Here is a 26,529-nt window from a genome sequence, read left to right on the forward strand (position 1 = left end):
TTTAAAATGCTCTTATTTTACTCTGCAGGCAGATATGCCTGGCTGGAGTATCTGTTTGGGACGAGGGAAGGCGAGAAGACAGGGAAGCTGCCATATTGGGGCTGGGAAGAGGGGAGGGGGAGGGCAGGAGAGGACCAGTCAACCTTGAAGGCTGGCCAGACATTCCAGGCACAGGACACAGTGCGGCAGTGAGTCTGTCAAATGGAAAAGCCTAGAGCAGGTGTTTGTGTCTCTCCACCCCCACGTGCAAGTCCATTGCAGGTGCCACCTGAAAGGGTTCTGAGCTGGCTGAGAACCTACTCTCTAATAAAACATTTCAGAAGGTGGGTCTGCATGAAGTCTGGGTTCTTCTTTCACGACCTTAAAGAGACATCTTAAGAGCCACCACTAATCCTGTTGCATGAGAGAATATGACGTAACAAGTAGCATATGGTTTAGGAAAGGACATTTTAAATCACCAACCAATTCTGTGGGAGAAACAAGTTACACATCGCTTGTCAGGACAGCTTCCAATCTGTCAAGCCCGGTACCTAGATGGCTCCCCACATTTCCACCCACCAGCCCCTGCCCCAGCCCCTGTGCCACCCGAGGCTCCAGAGCCCTGTCTGGAAAAGGGCCAGGGTCTCCACGTGGTGGCGGTGGCGCTGAGGGAAGCCACCTCTGCTTCCCCTAGGATGGCTCCAAAGGATGGAGATCACTCAAACAATCCCTCTAACTCCTCTAAGGGGCCATTGATTGATGGAGAAAAGCAGTCCCTGTGCCTGCAGGCTGCTCTCTGGGAGAGGGCCTTCAGGGAGAAGCGGTGGTCTGCAGAGGGTGGCAACGTACAGAAGCAAGGACGATGTGTCCTGGCAAAACACGGCCTGCCCTTGATCCTGACCCCAAAGGGTCCCGGGTTCGAAGCCTCTCCACAGGCGGTGGGCCCACTCCCCTAGGCCCTCTCCCCAGGGCATCCGGGTTCTGGGTGAGCAGCCTCACCGCGGGAGCCACGGGCCACCACCCCCCGGGGACCAGGCCTGGCTGACCCTCTGTCTCGCGCCCCCCCGGAGGACCTGCCCTACAGCCCTGCTCCGGACGGAGGGGAAAGCCAGGGCCCTGTCCTCCCCGGGCACTCGGCTCCCCCAACGGAGGAGCCGCCCCGTGCGCCGGGCACCCCCAAACCGTCCTCAGTCCCTGCGCCCCCGGGGAGACCTGTCCTGCGCCCCGCGCCCGGGGCGGGCCGCGCTGGCCACCGCACGCTCGCCTCTCCGCGCGCCCGGGAGCGTCAGGGCAGAGGCGGGGTGGGGCGCGGTTAAAAGGCGCCGAGGTGGGGGCCCCGCGGACTGCGGCTGCAGACACCGGCCGGCCGCCCGCTCGCCCTGCCGCCGCGAGGGCGCAGAGTCCCTCCAGGTAAGTGGGCCGGGTGCGGGGTGACCGCGGAGGGGCAGCCCCCCCCCCCCAGAAGCCCAGAGGGGTGTCGGCAGCCTGTTGCCCTCCTCTCCCCGCCGCCCGGCCGGCGACCCCTCCGCGGCCCGGGGCCTCCCGGCGGGCGCCCGCGAGTTGCCCAGGGAGACCTTATCAGCGGGGATCCGCATCCTGCGCCCCGGAGCCCGGAGCCGGCCGGACTGGTCGGCTCACACCCAGCTGGTCCCCGGCCTGCACAACAGGTTTGTGAACGCACCACAGTGTGTGCGAGGGCCGCGGGGGCCGGCCCCCTCCCCCATTCCTGTGCGGGTGTGGGCTTGTCTTGAGTTCACGGGTGACGGACAGTGCCCGGCGGATCTGGGGGGGCAAAGCCAGGAGGCGGCGGCCAGACCTTAAGCCCCGGCAGAACGGACCGTGTGCCTGTGCGAGGTGCGCCCCGGAAACCTGGGACGAGCAGGTGGCGATGACTCAATTCCCGGGCAGCAGTCACGGTCACTGGTGACACATTTCAGGTGGAAGGTGGAGGCACCGAAGGCGCTTCCTGTCAGTGGAGACCAGTCCGCGTGCGGCTGTCCCCGCTGCCTTTTGACTGGGTGGCCCCTCCTGGAGAGCAGGACCCTGGCCCAGGTGAGTGTGGCGGGAATGCGGCCTTTGGACCAGGAGGCCCGGCAGGGACGCGCCCCCGGGGGAACCTCGCTGTGCAGTTAGCGCTTGCTGGAATTGAGGCACACACACCGGCTCTGTCCTCGGTGGACTTGATGCCATACCAGGGTCCTCCTGCCTCCGTTCTAACGGATCTAACGTGTTCTAGAAGAAAATGTCCTGAGCAGCACCCTTCCTTAGAATGCAGGAGGCTGCTCAGAACTGCCCCGTGGAGAGCTTTGTCCGTTGTTTGGATTTGGCTGCCACTTTGGGGATGTTGTTTGATTGAACTATGCCAAGGAGAGCAGAGGGGGCTGGGAGCCAGAATATCAACACTCCAGCCTGTAACATAACTGGGGGTTGTCCACAACCCACAGACCCTCATCCACCCAATTGCCTCACTGGTGGTTTCATTATAAAACAAAATCTGCTCCGAGATTGTTCTCTTTTTCTTACATTTTTGTTTCTGCTGAATTGTAAGAGCTTTGGGGAGGGCGACAGAAACTCTAACCTGCAAACCCTCACTCCCCGCGCGGCTGTGACAGTCTGGTTAGGCCGGGGCTGTGAGTGGTTTGTGCTCATTAGCAGAAATGTTAAGTAGAATAAAATCGTGGAAGATTAATGTTCTATCCAAACTTGATGGTCCGTGAGGGCGTGACCCCTCTCATGGCAGCATTATCCTATGTGAAGGTTTCTGTTTTAATTGTTTGATCCATTAGAATGGATAGGTCCCCAAAAGGCCTTTTTTGTTTTATTCCCAGGGTCACTTTACTCTGTTTGGACTTAAATGTTTGGAAAGCACACAGGTTTACTTGAATGAACAGAGACTGCTTAATAGAAAAAAAATTTTTTAACTCTTTGAGTTCTTAAATGAATTAAGAAATACATGTAATTCTATGAACTGTTCATTTTTATATTTAGACCCCAAAGACAGGAAAACATTTTCATTTTTATTGAATTGATTTTGAAGAAGTATATAAATCCTAAATCCATTTTGTCACTGGCCATTAGTTTGAAAGGACTAGTTGATGAAGTTTTGAGTCATTAAACTTAAAAACCATCTATCAGCTTGTCACTTGGATGATTTGAAATTTCATGAGACAAAGTATAGATTCTTCTAGATTAAGAAGAGAGTTGGAGATTTTTTTTTAGACTACATACTAATTTGGGGGGGGGGTATAAGGGAGCATATCCAATTCTCAAACTCCCTTTACCTTTTTTTTTTTTTTTTAATGCTCAGGGAATGAACTTGAGGTTTTGGTTTGGTGGTAGTATCATTATTTTGGTAGAAAAAAGAAACTACACTAAAGATTTTATTTTTATTATTTTATTGCGAATTCAAACTACAGAATATCAGTAAATTGGTAGTATTCAGACTTTCCTCATAACCATTCCGAGGATGAAGAAAAACTACCCACAAATGTCATGCAGTAGACATGTGGGAGGAGTTAAAGGAATATGGCCACATCAACTATTTTTTCCTCACCGACATCCAGGAGCTGCATAAAGATTTATACTCATGTCATTACATTGGCTTCTAGGCAGTCACATGATGTAGAAGAAGAAAACTTGAGCTCTGAGGAGGGAACCTTGCCCTGCTTCTTCTCAGGCGATAGGCTCTCAGGAGGCCTGGGAGGCAGGCTCACTTGTGTCATCACTGCCTTTGTCAATTCAAACTTCTCAACTCTCCAAACGAAGGTGGAAATCGTGAGAAATGTGTTCTGTTCTAAGTCTATCCGATATTTGCTGAATGACTTGAAAGGGTCATCCAAAGAGGATAGAACTATCCAAAAAGACCCGTTGCACCTCATGGTGTGTGCTGAGGTTAACACTGATGTTCAGGGCTTTAGTTTTGGTTCTGTCAGTAGTGAAACTAAAATGCCATTATTAAGCAAACTAGTTGCGATTAAATTCTTAAGTAAGAGATTTTGAAACAATCAAGAAATTCCATTACTGAAGCAGAATGCTAATAGATTTAAATTCTTTGAATTGTAAAAGGGAAGAACAGTCTGTCTCATGATACCATGTGTGTCATCGGAAGTAAGGCCAATGGTTTACTTGTTTTCAGAGGTAAATATTTGGAACTGGAGCGTTAGTACTGAGAATGCACTGTGGGTGGTTAGATATACCACAAACCTGAATACAATTCACCTTTGTATGTCTGAGTGGGACACATTCTCATACATTGAAGACCATAGAAGCTAAGCATATCTCCTTCTTTCCTCAAAAGAGAGCCAGAAAGGGGCCAGTCAAACCTCTCTGGGTTACGGAGAGAGGGTTAATACTTTACTTTTTACTGAAAAAGCTGCTCCCATTGGCCTCCGCCAGCCTGCCTGAAGGAAAGAGGTATTTTGTTCATTGATACCAATGGCAAAGGGTCCCAATGAGTAGATAGTTTGGAAAGCAGTTCTCAAAAAGTACTGGCCTTCAAATGTCCTCCAACCACACTGTTTATGACAGCTCACCCCAGGCTCTGTTTACCGGGGAGAGGCTGAGGCCGGCAATGTGCCTCTCCTCCCCCGGCCAGGATGTGCCTCACCCACGCAGGGGTCAGATCAGCAGGGGCAAGTGCAACCAGGGCCTCCTTTCAAATCTGCCGAATCTTCTGCCCTCTCTCGGCCCCTCGGGGAGTGGGCAGAGTGTCATGGGGGTCGCCAGGCCTTACCCTGACTGCAGCTTTGTGTCAGGAAGTTTGGGGCGGGCCATACCCCTGGGTCTCTCCCCTAATACTTGTGAGAGGAGCTCTCCTCCTGCTCTTAGTGTTCACCGGGAGTATGGTGTGCAGGACAGATGCCCTGGCTTCTTGGGAAGCCCCTCAGCAACAACAGGGACTAAACAAAAGAATGGAAAGGGAAACTTTCACCGTAGGAAACGCTGGCCCATGTTCACCCAGTGCTCTTCCTGGGAGCAAGGAGGGCCGCTCCTCCTTTCCAGTCATTTCCATCATGTGATAGGCAACAGGGCCTGGGTTGATCCTGAAGGAAGGTACTGCCAATTAGGTGATTTGTTTTAGCCCAATTAATTGTCTTGAGTGACCAGGAGGTTAGACACACATACTGGGGTTGAATCACTCACTTTCTTTAGTGCTCTAGACATCTCATTTCATTTTTTTTCCTTCCTTTAAAAGTGCAGGTAAATTGCTGATTCAAACTCAAAAAGAGTTGTATAATAGATTATTTTCTGTTCAGCTTTGCTTCTTTGAGAGCATATGATTTGGGGACCAGAGAAGTAAAAAGAAATAAAGCTATTGCTGTCACTATTGCTCCTGTTTTTTAAGAAAGAGATGCCCCAATGAGTGGAAATCAAGGATCCTGCTTCTAGAAAGTAGGACCATATTCTTGTGAGGAAATTGTGACCTCCTGACCTCAGCCCCTGGCCTTAGCCTTTCCAAATTCATTCATTCAGCTTGATTGGTTTGCTTCCTAGTAGGGCAGGTAATAGGTGACACAAGGTGTGCCATTGTTCAGGCAGATAATAGAGAACTCAGACACAAATAGCCTTTTCTTTTTTATAACTGCAGGGGAGTTTAAATTCTGTGCACTTTGGAGGTCTTGAAAAAATGTGAACTATTCTTTGGTAAATCAAAGATTTGCTGATTGGGTACTTAGCTAACCAAACCTCAGGGGGAAAAGTTTCCTAGTTAATTAGAGAACATCTCATTTTATAAACAAACAGGACTGACCTCTTAGGGGAACATCTGCTGTAAAATATATTGAAACGTCAAGATATCTGTTTCTTCACTTCCCCACCACCCATCACACCCTGAAAGACTTCAGAATAGAACAGCAAGAACTAGGAAAACGTATTATAATGACTTTCATGGGAGACTACAAATTAATTGTACAATTCATAGTGTCTAAAATTAGTCTTTTAAATCAAAAGTTAATTTAATGTGGGCATTGACCATCTCTTAGGCCATGAGATAAGTGGTATGTGAAGGCAGGGTTTAATTGTAGAACCTGAGATCACCCCTTCTGAGTGAGCCCTCTGCATTACCCCGGCCATGCTTACACAGCCTCTGATTGAACGTTTTAAGGACAAGAAGCCACAGCTTCAAAGAGTTTGTGTCTAAAGAGTTGAACCTATTTCACTTTTCTTTTAAAAAAAGAAAATCCCATCTTTTGGCTATTGTAAATAATGCTGCAATGAACATAGAAGGGCATATATATTTTCAAATTGGATTTCTTCAGATAAATACTTTTAAGTGGAATTGCTGGGTCATAAGGTAGTTCTATTTTTATTTTTATTTTTTGGTTAATCCTCACCTGGGGATATTTTTTCCATTGATTTTTAGAGAGAGTGGAAGGTGGGGAGAGAGATTGATGTGAGAAAGACACATTGATCAGTTGCCTCCTGCATATGTCCTGACCCAGGCCAGCATCGGGCCTGCAACCCAGGTACATGCCCTTGACCAGGAATCGAACCCACACCCTTTGGTCTGTGGGCTGATGCTCTAACCACTGAGAAAACTGGCCAAAGTAAGGTATTTCTATTTTTAACTTACAAAAGCCAAGGTATGGAAAAAACCTAAGTGTCTATTGACAGATGAACGAATAAAGAAAAAAAAAAATATATATATATATATATATATATATATGTTATATTGTGTGTGTGTGTGGGTGTGTGTGTATACATATATATATACTAGAGGCCCGGTACACAAAATTTGTGCGGGGGGGGGGGGGGCGCGAGGGGTGCACAAAATTTGTGCGGGGGGGGGGGGGGGCCGCTGTCCCTCAGCCCAGCCTGCACCCTCTACAATCTGAGACCCCTCGAGGGATGTCCAACTGCCCACCGGGATTGGGCCTAAACGGGCAGTCAGACATCCCTCTCACAATCCAGGACTGCTGGCTCCCAACCACTCACCTGCCTGCCTGCCTGATTGCCCCTAACCGCTTCTGCCTGCCAGCTTGATCACCCCCTAACCACTCCCCTGCCTGCCTGATCGATGCCTAACTGCTTCCCTACCCATCCGATTGCCCCTAACTGCCCTCCCCTGAAGGCCTGGTCACCCCCAACTGCCCTCCCCTGCAGGCCTGGTTGCTCCCAACTGCCCTCTCCTGCCAGCCTAGTTGCCCCTCCCCTGCTGGCCTGATCACCCACAACTGCCAGCCGTCTTGTGGGGCCATCTTGTGTCCACATGGGGGCAGCCATCTTTGACCACATGGGGGGGGCCATCTTGTGTGTTGGAGTGACAGTCAATTTGCATATTACTCTTTTATTAGATAGGATATTTCATTTTTTCTCAGCCATAAAAAAATGAAATCTTACCATTTGCAGCAACATGGATGGACCTAGAGGATATTTATGCTGAGTGAAGTCAGACAGAGAAAGACAAATTCATATGATTTCATTTATATATGGAATCTAAAGAACAAAATAAATGAACAAACAAGACGGAAATGGATTCATAGATACAGAGATCAGACTGATGGTTGCCAGAGCGGGGAGTGGTTGAGGGTCAACTGAAATAGGTGAAGGGGATTAAGAGGTAATAAACGTCCAGTTATAAAATAATGTCATGAGGATGTAATGTACAGCATAAGGAATATAGTCAATAATATTGTAATAAGTAATGTATAATGCCAGATGGGTACTAGACTTACTGAGAGGATCACTTTTTAACTTATATAAATGTTTAACCACTATGCTATCCACCTGAAACTAATATGAAATAATATTGAATGTCAACTGTAATTGAAAAAGAAAAAAATCCTGGCTTTCTGTTCATTCTCTCTTGGATTCAATTCTAGTCCTAGATCCTCGTGTTGCCTTGTGACCGAGAGCTGTCTTCCAGCTAAACTGCTCCAGCTCCCTCAGGTCCCCTCCTAAGAGAGTTTTTCCCGGCTCTGCCACCTGGCCACACTCCAGCAGGTCATCAGCCTGCCAGTGTCTTTCTTTTCTTTTTCTCTTTTATGTACAAAACACTTCTCTTCAATCAACAAGCAACTTCTGGAACATACTGCGAATCTCATTGTCAAAAAGCGCTATGTTGGAAGCATCCACCACCATAGCAAACTTCACCTTGGACTTGGTCATGTAGCCATATACCTTGTAGTCCTCTGTGGGGTACAGCAGGCCCAGGTAGAGCTCCCTTTGGTCCACCAGGGCCTTCCCCATTGCAGAGATCTTCTCGTCCACCACATCCAGGGATGTGTGTACCATGTAGAACTTCAGCTCATTCTCCATGGGGACACTCCTCGGCTACCACCACCATGCACACCGCCATCTTGGCAGCCCCCCTGCCAGTGTCTTTCTTGATGTGATATGAACAAACACAACACTTCAGGTGTGGGCTCCCATAGAGTGGGCATGTTAATCTCCTCTTCTAGCCTAACCTTGAGTTTCTTCTAGGAAGCCTTGTTATATGGCATGAATATCCTGCTTATAAGGATATTCCTTTTGAGGGATAAAATATTCCTTAAATAAAATGTTAGGGTGTGGTTATTAAATGAACTATGGAAAGACAGTTAACTTGCTGATGACATGAGAGGTGTCTGTAAACATCATTTTGACACTAACACACACTATGTCTGTGCCACTGTCATCATCATGGTGACTGTCAGCAAACTCATGGCAGGTGGGGGAGTTAGCCTGGGAAGAACCCTGACTGCAGTTCAAGAAAGTCTAAGATGGGTTGACAGAAGGACTTTGATGACTCCCTCCTCCCCTAAAGGGTGTGAAAAGTTGTAAGGGTGGGTTTTTCTGAGGAGAGAGCCTTTCACTTTCAGAAGACTCTCGAAGTGTTCATTATTCATCACTTTCTTTTCAAGGAGGTTGCTGACCAACTTTTTAGTCTTGTGTGGTAGGTAACGTGGAAGACATCTGCTTGAATTGTATCAAAAGTTTCTGCAAGCCGAAACCGGTGTGGCTCAGTGGATAGAGCGTCGGCCTGCGGACTGAAAGGTCCCAGGTTCCATTCTGGTCAAGGGCATGTGCCTTGGTTGCGGGCACATCCCCAGTGGGGGGTGGGCAGGAGGCAGCTGATCGATGTTTCTCTCTCATCGATGTTTCTAACTCTCTGTCCCTCTCCCTTCCTCTCTGTAAAAAATCAATAAAATATATATATATTTTTTAAAAGTTTCTGCAAGAAGTCCTTTTCTCCCGGGACATTAAGTCGGGGAGCTAAGAAGGAGTGAGGCTCGTTGTTGCAGTGGCATGAGTCCTTCACCACAACTGTTGGTGTGGTGGTGCCTGCTGGGAAGGGAAGGCCATCATCAGCCTGGTTAGTACAAGGAAGAACAAGTGAGCACCTTTTATGAAAGTTATGGTTCTCTTTTAAAAGAGGGTATTTCCATAGGTACGGCATTAGGTTTTCTAAGAGCCCACGATGATGGCATAATGATATTCAGGATAGAAATAAATATAAATATATTGTGTAAGTAAATCAGTATTTATTTGCTTATTTTCTCTTCTTCGTCTGTAGGGTAAACCAGATTATTTCATTCCAATGAATAATATTTGTTCTTGGATAAACCATTTAATCGCTAAAACCTTCTATGGACCCTCGGTGCTCTCTGGGCAATTAGAAACACAGTGATTTCATGGGAACTGGGGAAGGAATTTGAATTACCTGAGTTCCTGTGTTCATGTTAAACAGGGACCTATTATATAATCTGAAGTCAGTTGAATGAAGATGATATTAAATCCTTTCAAAAGATATCTCTGGTAAAAAATTTAAAAAAATAAAAATAAAAACCTTTGAATGTCTTTACGCTGAGCATTCCTCCCCAGAACACCTCCTACCAGCAGTTTAGGAGTTGAAATTATAACTATCACAACATACTTTAAGCAAAAATTGCTTCAGTCTGTAATATAACTACTATTGTATACCTTCAAAGGAACTTTCTGTTAATTTCCCTTTGTCTGTTTAGGAGTAAACCAATACAATGGATTGGGGTACCCTGCACACTTTCATCGGGGGTGTGAACAAACACTCCACCAGCATCGGGAAGGTGTGGATCACTGTCATCTTCATCTTTCGTGTCATGATCCTCGTGGTGGCTGCTCAGGAAGTGTGGGGTGATGAACAGGAAGACTTTGTCTGCAACACTCTGCAACCAGGATGCAAAAATGTATGCTATGATCACTTTTTCCCAGTGTCCCACATCCGGCTGTGGGCCCTGCAACTCATCTTCGTCTCCACCCCTGCCCTACTGGTGGCGATGCACGTCGCCTACTACCGGCAGGAGGCCGCCCGCAGATTCAGACGAGGAGAGAAGAGAAACGAATTCAAAGACTTGGAAGACATTAAAAAGCAGAAGGTTCGGATCGAGGGAGCCCTGTGGTGGACGTACACCAGCAGCATATTTTTCCGAATCATCTTCGAAGCTTCCTTTATGTATGTGTTTTACTTCCTGTACAACGGCTACCACCTGCCCTGGGTGCTGAAGTGTGGGATTGATCCTTGCCCCAACCTTGTTGACTGCTTCATCTCTAGACCCACGGAGAAAACCGTGTTCACGATTTTTATGATCTCTGCCTCGGTGATTTGCATGCTACTCAATGTGGCTGAGCTGTGCTACCTGCTGCTGAAAGTGTGTTTCAGGAGATCAAAAAGAGCCCAGACACAAAGAAACCACCCCAGTCACGCCCTAAAGGAGAGTAAGCAAAATGAAATGAATGAGCTGATTTCAGATAGTGGTCAAAATGCAACCACTGGTTTTCCAAGTTAGACATTGCAAAGTGCCATGTAGCCAGCTCCTAAGAAAACTGGTGTGTTCTCCGAAGGACCCTCTCTCTAGGCTAGAGACTGTGTTTATAGATAGCTCTCAGAATACGTAGGTCCCTGAGGTAATGTTTTAGAGAAGAACTGTGCCATTAATATGCAACATGATCACATATGTGGTCCATCTCTAAAAACTAAGACAGGTTGACAACCATGCCTTGAAGCTTCTTTCACATGTCTGTTTTAAGTGGACCATCTGACATAGTGGGTATTTCCTCAAACTTTAAGACTGTCACTTTTGTTGATAATGTTAATCTAGAAATGGATAATTTTATTAGTAAAAGATATTTTTATAGGATTAAGTGTTTTAGTACTGACTTTGAATTTATATATTTTTATAATGACTAGTCTTTACCTGGAAAAACATACTATGTTAGTTTTAGAATTATACTTTAAGTATTTAAATTTTGAACTTACTGTATCTTGTTGTAAATCATATTTTGCATTGTCTATCGACAAGTTTATAAACTAGCATGATGCTCTGGAAAGTGTTCATTGTACAATATATTTTTATGGCTTTGTGAATGTAGACAGAGCTGTATGGAGGGCGGAAGCTTTTTAAAACTAGTCCATTTGCAGTAGTTGTGAATAGCTCCCCTCAATAAAGTTGAGCTTTACTGCTTAAGCCTTCCTATGCATTCTGGGTTTCTGTTCGGGGCACCATGATGTCATCCCCAGTGGTATGATGAATGGATTGGGGCACTCTTGCTGGGGTAGCTGTGGTTCTGTGGGTAGAGGTGCCCTGAAGTTCACTGGGGACTCTTGTTTCCTCACAGCAAATGAGCAGAGACCAAGTTCAGCAGCCCACTCAGTCCTCCACTTGGAGAGGAGTTTGCAGCTTTAGCACATGAAGGATGTCCTCTGGATCAGTGCAACCTTGATAGAGAGGAGGTCGGGAAGTTTTCAGGTGCTCAGCAGCAATCTAACAAAGCTTGCCTCCACAGACTCATTACCTGAGTCCTTCAGTCCATGATGACTGAGAAAAAGATCCACAGCTTTACTGCCATAGATGGGGAAACCTTCCTCCTGAGGATTTCCCGGTTGAACACAGATGCCTTTTGTGTGGGTGTCGGTGAGTCAGTCACAGACTGGTCACTCTGGAGTAATAATGCACACATGCAACTGACATAGTTAGCATACACAATGCATAGGGACACCTAATGGATAATGAATATACATGAGGGGGTGACACAGCCCCAGATTCTATAACACTAAAAAAACTAGTCGGCACTGGTAATTCCCGATTGTCCTATAATGCTGTTTTTAAATAGCTGTTTGAATGGGTATAAATGAAGCCCATGAACAGGAAGGGGGAATATCAAGGCAGATAAAACAGCTTTGGTAGCAGGCCCAATGCGAATGGAAAAGGGACTTCTCTTCCACCTTGCTCTTGGGACTCCTGGACCCCTCATGACTGTCCCACTGGTCCCTTCTCTCTGCTCTTGAACTTGCCTAAACACACCTTCCCTCTGGAGCTCCCACTGCACCATCCCTTCAAGGTCTGAGAGTACGGCACACTCACTGCAGCACTCTATCCGCCTGCTTCTCACCACTGTCCCCACTGAAAACAAGCCATTATCAGCATGATGATGCTCTGAGCACAAACCTAATGGCATCTTTTCAGGTGTCACAATTGTTTTTCAATCCTCACCTGAGGATATGTTTATTGATTTTGAGAGAGGAAGGGGGAAATGAGAAAGAAGAAAGAGAGAGAAAGAAAGAGAGAGAGAGATTGCCTCTGGGAACCCAGGTATGTGCCTGATCAGAAACCAAACCCACAACCTTTTGTTATACCGGACAATGCTCCAACCAACTGAGCCATTTGGCCAGGGTTTAGTTGTTATAATTTTAAAACTCTTTGAGATCCTTTTCTAGATTCCAAGACACTGCCCAGCTTAACCTTGGATCTCCACCTTCAACGTGGGCTCCTGCACTGCCTTCTCTCCCTCTCCCAGTCCCTTGCGTGAAGACTTTTTCTTTCCGCACCCAACACTCTTCCTGATGAGATATCATCCCCACTTTATGAATGTGAACACTGAGGGTCGGAGAGGTTAGGTAACTTGCCCAAGGTCCATACCTAATAAGTAGCAGAGCCAAGGTTCAAACCAGGTCCAACTGTCTCAAAGTCAGTGGCTTAACTACTGTATCACACTGACTCCCACAGCTCTATGCTTGACTGCACGTGTAATGTGTACCATGCACCTATTATCCAGCTCCAACAAGCATCTTTTTATGCCTACCCACCTTTCCCACCTCACCTGCCCATCCCCAAGTCTGGATTATCTAATGCAAATTCCAGACATTTCATCTGCAAATATTTCAGTATGGGTTCTCTACAAGTCTAGACTACCTTTTAAAACAAAAACACAATGCCACTATCCCACAAAAAAAATCCAGTCAGTGTTTATAATTCTCCTATTGCCCTATACATGCTCCTCTTTAAAAAAATTAAACTTGTTATTATGATATAGTTATAGATTCATACCCTAATATATAAAAACCCTGGGTCCGTCACATCCACGATGACTGGGAGGCTCAACGAACTGGAAGTCAGTCCTGCAGTCAGAGCTGGGTTGCCATGGTGACCCAGCACTGACTGCTGAGGGGGCTGCGAATCAGGCCCAGAGAGAGGCCTGAAGAGAGAAGCAGGGTCTGATCCGTAGCCTCTGTGGCAGCTGTTGATCAGCACTTGCCTCTCTCTTTCTTTCCACGCCTGGTCAGCAGCCATGCCTCCATTTCTCTCCAGGCCTCCACCAGGGCTGCTGATCAGCCCCGCCTTTCTGATCAGGCCCCATTGATAGGCCCAGAGATGCTAACTGGCATAAAAACTGACCAATCAGAACCAAATCTGGGTCAACTATGAGGAGCCAATGGCTGCGTAGGAGGTGGAGCTTTTGATGCTGACTGGCATAGAAACCGACCAATCAGAACCAAATTGGCCAGTGGAGGGCCTTTGGGGGTGAGCTCAGGCCGGCAGGGGAGGGCAGTTGGGGGCGATCGGGCTGGCAGGGAAGCAGTTAGTGTTAATCAGGCCAGCAGGGGAGTGGTTAGGGGGCGATCAGGCTGGCAGGCAGAAACGTTTAGGGGCAATCAGGCAGGCAGGCGAGCGGTTAGGAGCCAGCAGTTCCGGATTGTAAGAGGGATGTCCGACTGCTGGTTTAGGCCTGATCCCTGTGGACATCCCCTGAGGGGTCAGACATCCCCCGAGGGGTCCCAGATTGGAGAGGGTACAGGCTTGGCTGAGGGACCCCCTCCCCCCCCCCCCCAGTGCACGAATTTCGTGCACCGGGCCTCTAGTGTCAGTATAAGAAACAATACAGAGGTCCCAGGTGCTCTTTGCACAGTTTTCCCCAATAGTAACATCTTGTAAAACTATAGTTCAAGATTTCAACCAGGATATTGACGTTGATGCAGTCAAGATACAGAACATTCCATCACCATAAGAACCCCTCATGTTGCACTTTCCCTCCTAACCATTCCCTCCTAACCCATCCCTGCCCACCACATACCTCCTCAACTCCTGGCAACCACTGGTCTACTCATCACTTCTATCATTTTATGGTTTGGATTTCCCCCCCTCCATATACCAATAGTTTATTTCTTTTTATTAGAGTAATATTCATGATATGGGTGTTCCACCGTTTGTTTAACCATCCACCCATTCAAAGACATGAGGCTGTTTCTGGTTCAGGGCTTACACAAAAACATGAACATTTATGTACAGGTTTCTCTGTGAACACAAGTCTTCATTTCTCTGTGATAAATATTCAGGAATTCAAATGCTGGGCACATTTTACTTTTTAAGAAACTGCCAAGCTGTTTTCCAGAATAGCTTGTCCCACCAGCATGTCTGAGGGACCCGGTTTTTCCTCATCCTTTCCAGCACTGGGTGTTGTCACTATTTTTTATTTTAGCCATTTTGCTAGATGTGTTTAATTTGCATCTCCCTAATGGCTAAAGAGGTTGAACATCTTTTCATATGTTTATTTGCCATCTCTATATCCTCTTCATGTCTTTTGCCTGTTTTCTAATTGGATTGTTTTTCTACTGTTGAGTTTTGAGAATTCTTTATATACTAGTATTCTAGATACTAGTCCCTGGACAGAGATATTTGGTTTGTAAATCCGCCCCCCCCCCCCATACACACACACACACACACACACACACACACACACACACTCTGTAGCTTTGTTTTTGTCATCTTCTTAACAGGGTCATTTGCAGAGCAATCGTTTTTCATTTTAATGAAGTCCAATTTATCAAATTTTTTTTTTTATGAATTAAGGTTTTGGTATCAAGTCTAAGAATTCTTTGCCTAGCCCTAGGTCTTGAAGATTTTCTGCTACATTTTTCCCTAAAAGCAGTATAGTTTTACACTTAAATCTGTGGTCTATTTTGTGTTGATTTTTGTAAAAGGCCTGAGACTTTTGAGGCTTATTCATTTATCTGGCCTGTAGATGTTCAGCATCATTTGATAAAAATACTTTTTCCTCCAGTGAACTGCTTTTGCACCTTTGCCAGAAATCAACTGGGCACATTTGTATGAGGCCGTTTTAGGGTTCTCTGTTCCAGTCCATTGATCTGTGTGTCTATCCTTCCACCAACACTGAATAGCCTTGATTAATGTACTATATAAGTCTTGAAATCTGTGAAAGTGATTTCTCCCACTTTATTATTTTTATAAATTGTTTAAGCTATTCCAATTCCTTTGCCTTTCCATATAAATTTAGAATAATCTTATCTATATTTATAAAAATATTGATGGGTTTTAGATAAGAGTGGCATTAAATCTGTATATCAATTTGGGGAGAACTGACATCTTTACACAGAATGCCTATTTATTTATACCTTCTTTGATTTCTTTTATCAGCATTGTGTAGTTTTTAGTGTATAAGTCATAAAAGTTTTGTTAGATTTACTTCTAAGTATTTCCTTTTCTCTGAGTGGTTATAAGTAGTATTGTATTTTAATTCTATAAAATATATTGTCCACATATGCATTGCTCATATATGGACATAAATGTTATTTTGTTTGCTTATTTGCTTATGTCCTGTGATCTTGCTGAACTCACTTATTGGTTCTAGATTTTTGTAGATTCCTTGGGATTTTCTGCATAACAATCATATCATCTGCAAATAGGGATAGTTGTAGCTCTTCCTTTATGACCTGTTCTTGCCATATTGCACTAGATAGAACTTCTAGCACTAAACTGTGTTAAATAGAAATAGTAAACACTGAATTCCTGATATTATTTCCTATTTAAGTGGAAAAGACTCAAACTTTCACCATTAAGTGTAATGCTAACCATAGGTTTTTTTTGTGGATGCTCTTTATCAAGTTAAGAAAGTTCTCCTCTCTTCCTGTTTTTCTGAGAGTTTTATCATGCATGGGGTGTTGAATTTTATGGGGAAAAAAGTTTAGCGTTAATTGATATGATCATGTGACTTTTTTCATTAGCCCCTTAATATGGTGGATTACAGTGATTGGTTTTCAAATATGAAACCAGCTTGCATTCCTGGAATAAACTTGGTCACAACATATACTCCTTTTTATATATTACTGAATTCCATTTCTTAATATTTTATTAAAGAATTTTTACATCTACATTCATGGAGATATTGGTCTGTAGATTTCCTTTTTTGTATTATCTTTGGTTTGGGTATCAGGATAATACTAGAATCACAAAATGAATTGTGAAGTGCTCTTACCTCCTCTATTTTCTTATCTTTTTTAAATTAAATTTAGGGGAGAACACTGGTCAATAACATTATATAAATTTCAGGTGTACACTTTATGATAGAACATCTCAATACTTTATTGTGAGCTCACCACTCAAAGTACAGTCTCCTCCTGTCACCATATATTTTACCCTCTTTACCCTATTCATTCACTCCCCCACACTCCCTTCCACTCTAGTAATCACCATTCTGTCGTTTGTATCTATGAGTGTGTTGTTTGTTTGTTTTGTATTTTCTAGAACAGAACATGTGAAATAGATGGTAATCTTTCTTTAAACATTTGATAGAATCCCCCAGTGAAACTATTTGGGCCTAAATGTTCTTTGAGATTTCTTTTTTACAAATTCAATGCCCTTAATACTTATAGGACTATTGAAATTATCTATTTCATATTGGGTGAGTTATGGTAGGTTGTATTTCTTGAGGAAGTGATCCATTTCATCTAAATTGCAAATTAGTGTAAGTTTGTAATAATTCCTTATTATCCTTTGGATGTCTTCAGGGTCTGTAGTCTTCTCTCTCTCTCTCTCTTTTTTTTTTTTTTTTTGCCTTTGTCAGTCTTCCTAGAAGTTCATCAATTTTATTAATCACTTCAGAGAACCAGCTCTTGTTTCATCAATTTCCTCTCTTCTTTTTCTGTTTTCAACTTAATTGATTTCTGTTCTTACCTTATTATGTTCTTCCTTCTGTTTTCTTTATGTTTATTTTTCACTTCTTTTTCTAGATTCTTGAAGTGGGAACTTAGATTATTGATTAAAGTCTTTTCCTCTTTTCTAATGTATGCATTCAGTGCTATACATTCCTATATCAGCATGCCTGTAGCTGTGTGCCACAAATTTTGATATGTTCCTTTTCTTACTTTCATTCAATCCTATGGTTTATTTAGAAGTGTGTTTTAGTTTCCAAGTGTTTGGAGATCTTCTTGTTATTTTTCTGTTATTGATTTATTTATTTTTTAAAAAAATTAAATCTTTATTATTGAAAGTATTATGTATGTCTCCTTTTTCTTCCATTGACCCCTACTTTGATTCTATTGTGATCAGAGAACACACTCTTTATTATTTCAACTATTTTAAATATGTTTAAGTGTTCTTATGGCCCATGTATTAAGCATGTCTTTTTATTCTGCTGTGTTGACTTCGGTGGCCTTACTAACCCTGGAGATAGCAAATGACTGATCCATGAGTACTCTTTTCATGTGCACAACAACCAATCCAAAACCCACACCCCAACCACTCCTTTATCAGGCTCTCATGGGGCTCTCACATTCTGGGCCACTATTCACCTGCCCTAATCATCCCAAGGCCGGGTACCAGACTACTTGCTAAAATGTTTCAAGCTAGCCAATGGAAGCCTCTTTACCCTGTCTTGCCTTGCCTTTCCCAGACACAGTATAGAGTTTTGCCCACATTTTCCTCTCACTCCTTCTGCCTTCTGACTAACCCAGGTGCTTCCCTGTGTGACCCAGTCTGGTATGCTGTACCTCCTTCTAGAAAACTATGAATAAAAACGTCTTCCTTCATGACAATCATGTCCACATTTGCCTCTCTTACTCTACCTGATTGAAACAAATCCTACGTACATTTTTTAATAGCTCAGAATATGGTCTATTTTGGTATAAGTTCCATGGGTACTTGAAAAGAATATATATTCTGTTGTTGTCAAAAATGTCAGTTAGATCCCATTGGTTGATGGTTGCTGACTTTGTCTATTTTATTGCTGATTTTCTGTCTAGTTGTTCGGTCCATTGTCGAGTGAGAGGTGTTAAAGTATCCAACTACAATTGTGAATATGTCTATTTCTCCTTTCAGTTCTATCTTTGCATCACTTATTTCTTAGTTCTGTTCTTTAGTGCATACACATTTTGTTTTACTATGTCTTCTTTTTATCATAATGATATGATGCCCTTCTGTCTGGTGGTTTTCTTTGCTCCAAAGTCTACTTTATCTGATATCAATATAGCGATTACTGCTTTCCTTTTATTAATGTTTGCATGCATTTTCCACCCTTTTTCTTATAACTTATGTCATTATATTTGAAGTTAATTTCTTGTAGACAGTATATGTGGGTCATGTTTTATAATCCATTCTGTCAATCAGTTTTTTTAGTTGGTGTATTTGGACCCTTTACATCCCTTAAGGCTTGAGTCTGCCATTTTATTTTTTGTTTCCTGTTTATGTCTGTTTTTTTAATTTCTGTTTTCTTTTTCCTGCCTTCATAAGGTTTGCTTAAATGTTTTTTAGAATACCATTTTTATGCATCTAGAATTTTTGTATTTATCTAGTATTAACTTTTCTAGTGTTTTCTCTAGATATTACATTATATATACACAACTTATTGTCTGCTAATATTCTCATCTTACCAATTTGGGTAAAATATAGAAATTTTACCTCTCTTTACATTTCTTTATTCTCTTCTATTTAGAATTGTCTTAAATATTTCTTCTATGTACATTTAGAACCACACCAGTGCTATTTTTGTTTCAACTGTCATACATAATTTAGAAAACTCAAGAAAATAAGAAAAGCCTGTATTTACCCATATCTTTGCTTACCATTCCCTTCCTTCCTTCCTTCCTTCCTTCCTTCCTTCCTTCCTTCCTTCCTTCCTTTTCTTCCTTCCTTCCTTCCTTCCTTCCTTCCTTCCTTCCTTCCTTCCTTCCTTCCTTCCAAGTACCTTTTCTAACCATTTATTTTCCTGTATATAATTGATCTCCACTGACACCACAGGGTATGGAGGCCTTGTTACCATCCAGTGGGGTGAAAGCCCCAGCTTTATCTTTACCTTCTCTGCCATCACCTCATGATAACCTCACTAAGGCATGTCACCAATGGTCACTGGTGCCAATTTAACGCCAACAAGAATCCCCAATTTGGGGTGCAGTGGAGAAGAAAACTTTCTTCAGTGTAAAACAGCTCAATTGTGATACAGCACAGTTCAGGACAGCTCTGGGGCCAGGCCCCTCTCAGGCTACATGACTCGACTCTACTACTTGATGAACTGCTCTGCTCCATACTTTGCATTGTGCTGGTCTGCTCCACTGCAGGTTGGTCTGCTTCACTCTGCTCTGCTCCACTCTGCTCCAGTCTGACCCAGTCTGCTTCACTCTGCTCTGGTAGAAAGGGAAAGTGCTCTCCCCAAGCCAGAGGGGAGCTGGCTTATACGGACAGAAGTCCCCACTAAGGAACTCTCGTGTACTGCTGGTGGGAATGCAAACTGGTGCAGCCACTATGGCAAACAGTATGGAGTTTCCTCAAATAATTAAAAATGGAACTTCTATTTGACCCAGTAATCCTACTTCTAGAAATATAGCCCAAGAAATCAGAAACACCAATCAGAAAGGATATATGTACCCCTATGCTCATAGCTGCACAATTTACAATAGCCAAGATTTGGAAACAGCCTAAGGGTCCATCAGCAGATAAGTGGATTAAAAAAATTGTGGTACGTCTATACAGTGGAATACTACACTGCTGTAAAAAAGAAAGAACTCTTACCATTCACAACAGCATGGATGAACATGGAGAGCATTATGTTAAGAGAAATAAGCCAGTAAGAGAAGGATAAATATCACATGATCTCACTCATTTGTGGAATATAATGAACAATATAAACTGATGAACAAAAATAGATCCAGAGACAGAGAAGCATCAAACAGATTGTCAAACTTCAGAGGGGAAGGCAGGGGAGGGAGAAAGGGGGTAAGAAATCAACCAAAGGACTTGTATGCATGCATATGAGCATAACCAATGGGCACAGACACTAGGGGGGTGAGGGCATGTGCTGGGGTGTGGGGGTGGCTGGGGAAAGGTCAATGGGGGAAAAAGGAGACATATGTAATACTTTAAACTATAAAGAATTTTTTAAAAAACTAAGTCCCCACCCAGGGTTCCTGATTGGTCTGTCCTCATGCAAATGAGGATGCCAAATATTCATAGTTTGAAGGATCCAAAAGACACTGCCCTGATTGGTCAGAATAGAGCTGCCCTGATTGGTCAGAGCTGCAATGCTCTTGTTGGATTGGGAAGCCGCAGTCCTATTGGTTGAAACAGGATTCTAGGAACTCTTTTATAAGGGCTGGCGCAGATGGCAGGAACACAGTGCAGACAGGCAGTTCAGCAGAGAGGTAAGAAGCTCAGTGCAGGCTTCTCCCTAAAGTGCAGTTTAGCATGAGAGAGCCCTGTGAAGAAAAGGCTGCGAGGCCTCTGCTTTATAAATCTGAGCCCAGTCAGCCACCAGGAGCCCTTCTTAGTAGATGCTCCCCCTCCTCAGGGTCCACAGGTAGTCTAGGTTCCCTCTTTGCTATTGTGGAGTGGAGACATATTTTTCTATGATGTTTAACTGGTGTAGAGCAGTTATTATCTAAAACTTTTCTGAGTTGCTAGGCTTCCCTTCTCCTGGTTCTTTGACTGGAGACAGCAGGCTTTTCTTGTGTTGTTTGAGTTTTTTTGTTTTTGTCTGTACCCTTTGGTGTTTTGGGATACTGCCTTCTTCAGTTTGGTATTTACGAGACAAAAACAACAGGCAACCAGTCCCCCACCTGAGGTTCCTACCTTGTCTGCCTCCTTGTTTCCAACTTTCAGACTTCTTATGTTTGTTTTTATATAACTCCCAGGATTTTAGTTCTACTTAGCTGGAAGTATAAGGAAAAGTACTTCAAGCAGCTTCCCAGAGCAAAATTTTCCTTTCTTTTTGAATAGTAGTTTGAATAGAAATCAGTGAAATCCATGTATTGTAATTGGTCTCTTAAATCTCTTTAATCTATTGGTTTCCTTCCACTTCTTTTTATTTTTTTACAATTTTTTTTTTCCCCTCTCAGAATCTGGGTCATTTGTCTCCCAGTTTCTCACAGCCTAGACTTTGCTGATTGCATATTTCTGGTGTTACTTAATATGTTCTTCCATCCTTTTTATTTTTATAAACTGATAGATAGTATGACATCAAGTCCTCTAACATCAGCACGTATGCTCACATTTCTCACTGTTTCCCGAGGGCTGCTCACGTATCCCCACCTCTAGGCTCTCTCCTGCCTGGAATGTCCCCTCTGCCTGCCCCTCCTCCAGCCTGTTCTTCTACTACTAGACTAGTTCAAAGTCTTCATTCCCAAACTCCCCTGCTTCACCCCAGGCAGAACCTCTTCCTTCTCACCTCCCCTCTCCCTCTAGGGTCACTCTGTGGGCATTTGTGCTTGAATGATCTCCTCACTTCTCCACTAGGATGGGGGCTCCTGGACAGAGGAGAGCCAGTCCCCTTTACTCCCAAAACATATCCCTTCACATGGTGAGCATCAATAAACGTATGTTGAATTAATTTGAATCCTGAATATTAATCCTTTTCCTCCCACTTTGTGGCATAGCCATTGGGACAGGAAGAAGGCTCATTAGCTTGCCATCTTGAGGGGGACCTGATGGTAGCTTTCTGAAGCCTGTGAGCAACTTCCCTAATTGCCAGCACTGCTGTTGCCATGGTTTCTCTCACCCACTGGAGGACTTAGGCGAATGCTGATGGAAGAACTGAGCATTGCCAGCCAAGGCCTTTTGAGGTCATTCTAAGAGGGGAAAAAGTTGAAGTGACAGAATGCCTTGAAACTATTCAGACGTCATAGTGCAGTGGGAAAAACTCACCAAGATGAGGAATTAAATTGATTGTAAAACTATGGCCAAGAATCTTTTTAAAGATAAAACTATAGACCTCAGAGATTCCATCACTAATCAACCTCAGAAACATGAAGGTACTTTTTCACCTAAGTTGTTTCTGGGTATGATTTATTAGACAGGTACTAAAATAATTTATTTCTATCTTTTCTGCTAAAATAACTTTTATATTTATAGATTCGTGATTAATGTGGTATTAATTATAGTTAGCACTAAGCTATAAGTAATTATTTCTTTGTATGTTGTTATCCTCACTAATCCCTGATTAAGTAAGAGATTAGTATCCTATTCAAAACATATTATTACAACTTGAGACAGTCTCTTTTGACTGGTTATCGATGTTCCGAGAACGGGAGGCGTACTGGAGAGAGAATTGAGTGTTTCTGCTTGACCTTCAGCCCTAACAAAGACCTGTGAATGATCCATATTCTGATCATAAAAGGGGATGCCAAACGCTGGATTTAGCACTAGGACCAAAGAGATGCTCTAGCCTACTTACCAGATACTTGGAACTTGAAATTGTCATATTATGCCTCTTCCCCATCCACAGGTATAATCCTAGCAAACGATGGACACCCCTCCAACTGAAGTTAACATTAATAGGGTCAATATCTTCAGTCTCCCCTGAAACACATCTGTCGAAATAGTGCTAATAGCATGGTTATAAAATCATAAGGGCCAAATTAATATAAACTACAGACCATGGTTTCCCAAACCTACTAAATCAGACTCTCTGGTCCCACAGCCCAAGAATCTGTATTTTTAACAGAATTCTGAGTTGGTTTTTATACAGCCAGCTTTGTTTCAGGTTCCCGTGGAGCAGGCAAACTTGTCAAATTTTAGCATGCCCAGGAATCACTTGGTGAAATCATAGAATGCTCGTCCCAAGGCCCACTCCAAAGGGTCTAATTCAGTCACCTGGAAGGGTAATGGAGAACCTGCATTCAGACAGTCCCTCCAGTTAGCCTCACACTGGTCTTCAGAAACAGATACCTGGCATTTCAAGCAGGCTCCTTGAAAATAGCTGTATCTCTGAAATATGTTCACTCTGGAAATGCATCTGTAAAAGTCTGTCACGTTCAGTCATAGGATAATAAAAATGGTTAGATTAACACTATATGTTGATTCACCTCTCTTCAGCCCTATGGACTCAAAACATGAGTTTGTCCTTTCAGCAACTTGTCCTACATGGGGAAGGGGCTGGGCTTAGTCAATCACACCCCTCCCTCCCTGAGGTGGCCCTGTTCTGTCCAGCCCTTGCCTCTGCTGTCCACAAAGGGTGACCTCCATGGTCAGTCAGCCTGGTCTCCAGGCTTCAGATAAACGGTTCTCTCTAACACCCTGAAGTCACTCATCACTCTCCTCACAAATAAAACCACATTAAAGACTTCTGATAAATTCTTTTCAGGATCTGCTTTCTGTCTTTATCCTACTTAGTTTATCCATTTCTGCTTCCTTTGGTGCCACAGACCTCACTTCTTTTTCTGCCAGCTCCTTTGCTTTGTTTTTCTGTGGCTATCTTCTTTCTCCTTTCTTTCAAACTGTTCTCCCTTATCTTCTCTGATACAGACAAAAGGTCAGAAGCCAAGCCCATCACAAGGTGAGGACCCAGTGTCCCCATTTGCTCTGTATCAGAATGGCTGTACCTCCTGGACTGACAGAGAGCCTTGGGCACAGAGACAGTGCGAACCCAGGCCAGAGTGCAATTATTTCAATGAAGGGAGTTGTCTAGATCCCATCTTTCCTCTGAGGATGAAATTAGGTAGATTTCTGGCTCTAGTTATGTCTTCATCCAATTCTTACTTTTTCCTTCATGCAAAGTGAATCTCTTTAAATTGGAGGTCCTAACTTCTCAAGCATCTCCTGCAAGCCTGGTGCCAGACTAGACATTATACATGGTGGAAGTAGTGACCCCCATCTTACAGAAGAGAGAACAGACTCCGAGGAAAAGAGCAAAGCCTCAAATTCAGGTGTCATTGACCCTCTGCCCTATTACACTGCCTCAGCGTGATAGAGAAATGGAAGGATGTAGACACCAAGTCTTGGGTCTTCTTGACAGCATTTGCCTCATTTTCTGCCCTCAGACACTAAACCCAAGGCCTAGACTTGGTGGAAGGAAGGTGGGAGGAAGGTAAACAAAGGCAAGAGTAAACGTGACCAGTGTGGTTTGCCATGAATAAAAGCAGTGGCATATTATTGTTAGTAACATAACCATGGGATAAAAATGATGCTCAAAAGTCCTATCTTTAAAAGTTGAAAGTATAAACATCTATGAAAGTTGGAAGTACTATGATATTTTGTTGAGAATTATTATATTGGAAGTGGGAAAGGGAAACTTCTAGAATAGGCCTTACTGGTGTGTTGCCAGATATCAAAGTCACCTGGACAAATCTTTTAACTCAGTTCTAAGTCTCTTTAAATTCAAGATATATATTAAAAAGATATATCTTTAAAAAGTCTTTCCTAAGTAAACTCAAAGGTATCATTATTTCTATTTGCTGGAAGATTTTTACAAAACATCTGGAGAAAGAAGTTAGTACTGATTTCTAACCCAGGGCTCAGGAAACTTCCCCCACATACTTCTCGCCCTCATCTTGATTTCCCTTCTTTTATTCCTGACAATTATGATTTGTTTTTCTCTCTTTTTCCTTGATTAGTCTTGCTAGAAATTTTATGGACTGAATTGTGTTGTCCCTCCTCCCCTACCAATTCATATATTGAAACCCTAATCCCCAAGGTGATGATATTTGGAAATAGGGCCTCTGGGAGGTAATTAGATTGAGATGAGATCATGGGGGTGGGGCCCTCATGATGGGATTAGTACCCTTAAAAGAAGAAATACCAGAGAGCTTTTCATCTCTCTCTGCCATGCCAGGCCACAGCAAGAAGGTAGCCATCTGCAAGCCAAGAAAAGAGTCCTCACCATTATCCTGGACCCTGATCTTAAACTTCTAGTCTCCATAACTGTGAGGAAAATAAATGTCTGTTGTTTAAACCACTCAGGCTATGACATTTTGTTATAGCTGCTCAAACTCACAAAGATAAGGAATATATACATTTAATTAATATTTTCAAAGAACTAAGCTTTGACCTCATTTGATTTTCTCTATTATTTGTCTTCTAGCTCATTTGATTTTCTCTACTATTTGTCTTCTAGCTCATTGTATTATTTCCTTGCTCAATAAACATATATTGAGCTTCATTTATTATTTTTTCAAGCTTCTTAAGGTAGAAATGTAGATAATCCATTTGAAACCTTTCTTCTTTTTCTATTATATACACTTAAAGCAAAAATTTACTTTTCCACACTGCTTCAGGTGCATCCTACAAATTCTGATGTTTGTTTTTATTTCCATTTATTTTAAATGCCTCTTAAGATTTTTCTCTTTTATTCACAGGTTATTTGTTGTTTCAATTATAGGTATTTGAATTGACATCTTCTTCATGAAATAAACAAAAGGTTTGGCATATTTCAAGATATCAAGTAGTTGTGGGTAAATAATTAACTTTGCATTGGCTTATACCTAGAGATGACTTCATTTATGCTTTTTGAGTTTTTGTGTGTCAGTTACACAATCTAAATTAGTCATTCAAACATGATACTTCTACAACAGTCTATTTTTTTCCCTTTGGTAAATTGTAAGTAAGGACTGTGTCTTTCCAAGGCCTACCGACCTAATAATCTAGTATGCAATCTCATGTAGCCTGTAAGAAAAAATGAATGTTTCCCACCAGATGGTGATTGAGATGATCATACCATGATCCTCCAGATTGACAAATACCATCTCCACCAACATTGCACAATATGAACAGGAGTCCCCATATCACAAAAAAAGAGTAGTCCAAAACCATCACTTATTTATTTCAAAGGCAATAAAGAAAAAATAAAAGGCATTGTATTTACTGCCTCCTCTTTCCCAAAGCACAATCATCCAATCTATACTTTTGACTTTAAAGTCTCTATCTGGTTCTTTAAATAAAAATAAAAAAAATTAAAGTCTCCATTTGGTCCATTAAAATGGCTAATCCATGACTTTTGAGCACAGATCATACTAGACATCAAACCAATCTACCTAATAAAAGAGTAACATGCTAATGGACCATGCCTTCGCGATGCCCACCAGCCAATCAGGAGTGAGTATGCAAATTAACCCAACAAAGATGGCGGGTTAATTTGAATATGCAGGCGCCGAGCAGCAGGGAGCAGGGCGGGACGCTTGCGTCATCACCATGGCAATGACGCAGGCGTTCTGCACCACCCCAGCCGCTCCAGGCCTCTGGGCAGTGTAGGAAGGTGGAAAGGCGGCTCCGGCCAGAGCGAAGGCAGTGCCGGCAGCCAGGGGAAGAAGACCCATTCTTGCAC

General features: G+C 43.2%; 2 protein-coding genes across 3 annotated transcripts; one reads left to right on the plus strand and one right to left on the minus strand.

Annotated features, from left to right (window-relative positions):
- The first annotated feature begins 1,335 nt into the window (after positions 1-1,335).
- On the plus strand, positions 1,336-25,626 carry GJB6 (gap junction protein beta 6). 2 transcript variants are annotated; one of them, XR_008556695.1, is made up of 3 exons: positions 1,896-2,031; positions 9,921-10,978; positions 25,565-25,626. XR_008556695.1 is itself a non-coding variant. In XM_054719700.1 (2 exons), exon 2 carries the CDS (start codon positions 9,936-9,938, stop codon positions 10,719-10,721), a length of 786 nt encoding a protein of 261 aa, XP_054575675.1. In that variant the 5' UTR covers positions 1,336-1,389; positions 9,921-9,935; the 3' UTR covers positions 10,722-11,375. The 2 variants fall into 2 exon arrangements, 1 of the variants encoding a protein (XP_054575675.1); XM_054719700.1 differs by lacking the exons at positions 1,896-2,031; positions 25,565-25,626 and adding an exon at positions 1,336-1,389 and having other exon boundaries at positions 9,921-11,375.
- LOC103301255 (trafficking protein particle complex subunit 2-like protein) lies at positions 7,981-9,637 on the minus strand. The gene is made up of 2 exons (XM_054719718.1): positions 9,620-9,637; positions 7,981-8,250 (listed from the first exon to the last, which is right to left on the minus strand). The coding sequence occupies exons 1-2, from the start codon at positions 9,635-9,637 to the stop codon at positions 7,981-7,983; spliced, it is 288 nt and encodes a 95-aa protein (XP_054575693.1).
- Positions 25,627-26,529: the final 903 nt, after the last annotated feature.

Source organism: Eptesicus fuscus, chromosome 7 (genome assembly GCF_027574615.1).
Source record: "Eptesicus fuscus isolate TK198812 chromosome 7, DD_ASM_mEF_20220401, whole genome shotgun sequence".
In the NCBI taxonomy this organism is placed as follows: Eukaryota; Metazoa; Chordata; class Mammalia; order Chiroptera; family Vespertilionidae; genus Eptesicus; species Eptesicus fuscus.

What these genes read in the sequence shown, in the direction of transcription:
- GJB6 (XM_054719700.1), top strand. Translation starts at nt 9,936, where the DNA reads ATGGATTGGGGTACCCTGCACACTTTCATCGGGGGTGTGAACAAACAC.